This window comes from Neurospora tetrasperma (genome assembly GCF_000213175.1).
Source record: "Neurospora tetrasperma FGSC 2508 unplaced genomic scaffold NEUTE1scaffold_1, whole genome shotgun sequence".
NCBI classification, from domain to species: Eukaryota; Fungi; Ascomycota; class Sordariomycetes; order Sordariales; family Sordariaceae; genus Neurospora; species Neurospora tetrasperma.
In genome coordinates this window covers 4782051-4785815 of record NW_009799099.1, presented here as the reverse complement: position 1 = coordinate 4785815, position 3765 = coordinate 4782051, and the positions used below count along the sequence as shown (strand labels likewise).

General features: G+C 52.9%; 2 protein-coding genes across 2 annotated transcripts; one reads left to right on the top strand and one right to left on the bottom strand.

Moving 5' to 3' along the window:
* Nucleotides 1-843, bottom strand: NEUTE1DRAFT_144589 (uncharacterized protein; the record flags this gene model as incomplete). The annotated part of the gene is made up of 3 exons (XM_009850154.1): nucleotides 1-289; nucleotides 409-527; nucleotides 616-843. 3 exons carry the CDS (start codon nucleotides 725-727, stop codon nucleotides 113-115), a joined length of 408 nt encoding a protein of 135 aa, XP_009848456.1.
* Nucleotides 844-1898: 1055 nt separating this feature from the next.
* On the top strand, nucleotides 1899-3760 carry NEUTE1DRAFT_77373 (uncharacterized protein; the record flags this gene model as incomplete). Its single annotated transcript, XM_009850153.1, has 2 exons — nucleotides 1899-2362; nucleotides 2457-3760. The coding sequence occupies 2 exons, from the start codon at nucleotides 2020-2022 to the stop codon at nucleotides 3758-3760; spliced, it is 1647 nt and encodes a 548-aa protein (XP_009848455.1).
* Between the last annotated feature and the right edge of the window lie 5 nt (nucleotides 3761-3765).

The following is a 3765-nucleotide window of genomic DNA, read 5'->3' as shown; positions in this document are numbered from 1 at the left end:
ATCATTAACCCTTTCATCATTATCATAGACAAACGCCTGACATGCTTTCCTTCCCTTTCGCGCACTTGATGTCGTTGTTGCTTTCGATGTTTATTTGAGGATCGCCAACAATTTACTTGGAGTTGCCGCTACCAAACCAGCTGGAAACCTCAGCTTTGGCCTCGGCAGCCTTCTGCTCCACGGTGCGGTCGAACTGGTCAATCTTCTTGAGCGCTTCGGCCTTGGTGTCCTTGGCGAGGGCTTCGGCTTGCGACTTGGTTGAAGAGTAGGTCTTGTCTGCTTGGGAGACCTGTTTCGCAGTATCATCATTACTTGTCAGCACTTGTTTGCGTTCGCGTGTGGGAGAGGAGGAGGAGGAGGAGTAGTGGTGGTGGTGGTGGTGAATGAAGGGAAAAGAAAAGAACTTACAGCCTCGTCAATCTTGCCACCGATCTCCTTGCCGTAGTGGGCGCCCTCCTGGCGGGCGTTGGTTTGCGAAGAGTTGGGCAACTCAGACTTGATCTTGGCAGCGCCGCGGTGGAGGTCGGCTGTTTTCCAGGTCAGTATCGTTGCGCCAATATGTTGGGGATAACAATTAGAGAGACGGAAGGTGTAATGGGGTGATGGGATACGCACCCTCAAACTTCTTCTCAGCGGCCGAAGGGCTGCCTCCGGACTTATAGATGTAGTAGCCGCCGAGACCGACAACGCCGGCGCCGAGAATGGGGAGAATGCGAGACTGAGACATTTTGGATGTTGTTGTTGATGTGGTATTAAGGTTTATAATGTGTTTTGTGATTATTGCGTGGTTTGCGATTATCGCGAGAGTGGTTGTTTTGAGTGTTGATTTGTTTGTGTTGTTGTGGTGGTGGTGTTGATGTGTAAGTGGTCAGGATAAGGTAGACAGACGATGGACGATATTATATACTTTTAAAACGCAGTGCTCCAGAATGCATATGTCATCCCTTCACCTCGCTTTCCACTCCCGTCCCCAAGTTCTCCAATTTCCATAACTAATTCCCAGTTGGACGTGCTTGTTGCTTGCTTCCGAGTCAACGGCTGCTGTGTCAAGGCCCGCGGTGCCTTCTGTCCTGGCATTCAATCATGAATTCATGACGTAGGTCGCTCTGGGCCTGAGCGGGGCCGTTGATACAGTGGAGAACGTGTGGAGGCCAAGACTAGATCTGGGACCCACATGTTTGCTTAAGGTAAGGGCCAGGGCTATTTCTGGCTGGCAGTCGTCAACAGTGATTGATCAAAGAAATGAGAACTCATGCGTTACCTAGCGTAGCCATTGGGACGTTGAAGATATCAGACATTCCTCGATAGTGTGTAGGTAGTTCTTCAAAATCTACTGTTTGTTTTTGAGAATCAATCAAAGTGGCTTTGCGAGCCTCAGCATTGTTCTTCCAAAATGTTAATGTACGATACTCAGCCCTGGAGCTCAACTAGCTAGCTGGAGCTACTGTGGACACCTGCCTACACGAATTACATCATTAGGTTAGGTTGCGCACATGAGTCCAGAACTTACAGGGCCTTCCAGTTGCGCTTGCTAGTGTACACTAGAAGTAGGAACTCTTGGTACTTTACCAGCCTCCAGAGTCCAACCCAGCACCTTGGAACATGTACTGCGTATCGTGGCACTTGGGTTCTCAGTTCTGCCAGTCGACCATCTAAGTCGACCTCGCTGCGTCACACTCCCGTCTGCAAGCCAAACGCCTTGCCTGAGCTGCCTGCCTGCCTGCTTGCTTGCTGCCGTTCACCCTCGAACCCCTGGATCCCAAGTTCCCTAGAGATCTACCTACCTGCTCCAATCCAGAAGTCCGTGTCTATGAGCAGTACGTAGGTAAAGAAGGAATAAGAAGAAACACGCGACCTTTGACCCCAGAGCGCGCGTCTCCACGGCGTTGGCTCCGACCCTTACGCCTTTAGCCAGGTCCAGCCAACGGGTCCATCAAGCAAGTACACTACCTACTTTGATGTCTTTGTCCTTGTCTACGTTGTTACATACACCATCTCGGCTATTGTGACCGAGTAGCCATGCCCAAAATCCGTCGTCATCACCGTTCATCTCGTCGCGTGCCTCCGCCAAAGGACAGCGACTTCGACCATGAAATCACCTTGATAGACAAGGAAGACGCTTCGCCAACTAGTTCCAGAGAATCTCTTGCGCACGTCAACACAAATGGAAACACCCACAAGGCTTCGGAGCCTTCCGGTTCCCGCCCACAGAAACGTCTCTCCGTTTCCACCGAGCCCAGACCCGGAGTAGAGAACGGAGATGCTACTCCACATCGCATCGAAACAAGTCAGGGTACTGCCATCGCAGAGAATGACGCGACGGCTACGATATCGTTGGATGGTCCATCCGTCTACGTGCAACGTGAGTTTAATCCTAGCCAACTTCACCAACTTTGTAAACTCGTATAGTCGAGCTACCATCGGGCTCCATGCAAGTACTAACATCATCAAACCAGAACCCACCCCCGAGCCCACCGAAGTTGAACGCAAACTATCCTTCCCATCTCTCAAGTCCAAACCAACCAAGGCTTCGAATGCCTCCAAAGTCCCCCGCGAAGCCAATGGCAGCACCCGCCGAAAATCCCTAACCACCCCCGAATCCGCTATCGACATCCTCTATGAAAATCAACGCGGCTGTTTCCTCTGCGGCAGCCCCCTCTTCTCTGGCAAAGCCCTCGGCCCTCTCGACCCGCCAGCATGGACCAACTTCGCACACAGTGCCTCCCCAACGGACATCACCAACGCGCAGGTTCCCGATCCATCATGGGAGTGGGCCTGGCCCGAGTGGCGCGTCAACCATGAGAAGGACTATGCCGATGAAGAAGGGTGGGAGTACAGCTTTGCGTTCAGCAAGAGATTGTCATGGCATCGCCCAAAGTGCTGGAACTCGTTCGTAAGAAGGAGGGCATGGATACGGAAACGTGTGAAAAAAGCAGCTGGGTATGAGGCTCTGCATGAGGGACAGGATGCGTCCAAGCTAAACCCAGAGTACTTTACCGTCCGGGCTTCCGCCGAGATGAACAGGGAGAGGAGCCGGAGCCGGAGCCGGAGCATGAGCAGGACGCGCACCAAGAGCCGCAGTCCCAGCCGGGCTAGCTCAGTGATGAACTCGCGCCGGAGTCGGGCGAGCCTGCGGAGTATTTCGGAGGCGCTGGAGGAAGAAAATGAGATAATGGAGGATATTGAGAATGTCGAGCAGTTGCTTGCGGTGCTGAGGGAGTGCAGGATTGACAGGGAGAAGATCGAGGCGGTGAATAATTATCTTGAGCATGCCGATGATAACCTCGAAGGACTGGCGGGCGCTATGCACGATATCATGTCCATGTTCATCTTCCAGGCTTCGAGACGGGCGATGTTGGCGAGGCTTACGGAGGTCTATGACAAGACTGTCGAAGAGCGGGAGAGGAAAGAGAAGGAGGAGAAAGAGGAAAAGGGTAAGGGCAAGTCTACCGACGACAAAGCCCCTCCTCCAACAGACGGAGCAATGTCCTCACCAGCATCACCACCACCACTTAGCCCCGAAGAGCTCCAAGAGAAACAATCTCGCCGAGAAGAGAACCTCCACCAGGCTGTCAAGAGAGCTGACGAGGAAGTCAGACGCCTGGAGTACTGGAGCGATGTCAAGGAAATGGTCATAGAGGGAGAAACCAAGGACGCCGTGAGTACCAAGAAGGGCTGGGATCCTAGCTGGCAGGGTGTAGATAATTCGGGGCCGGCACAGCCGCCGGCACCGAGTCATGATGATCCTCAGACAAAGTAGGTTGG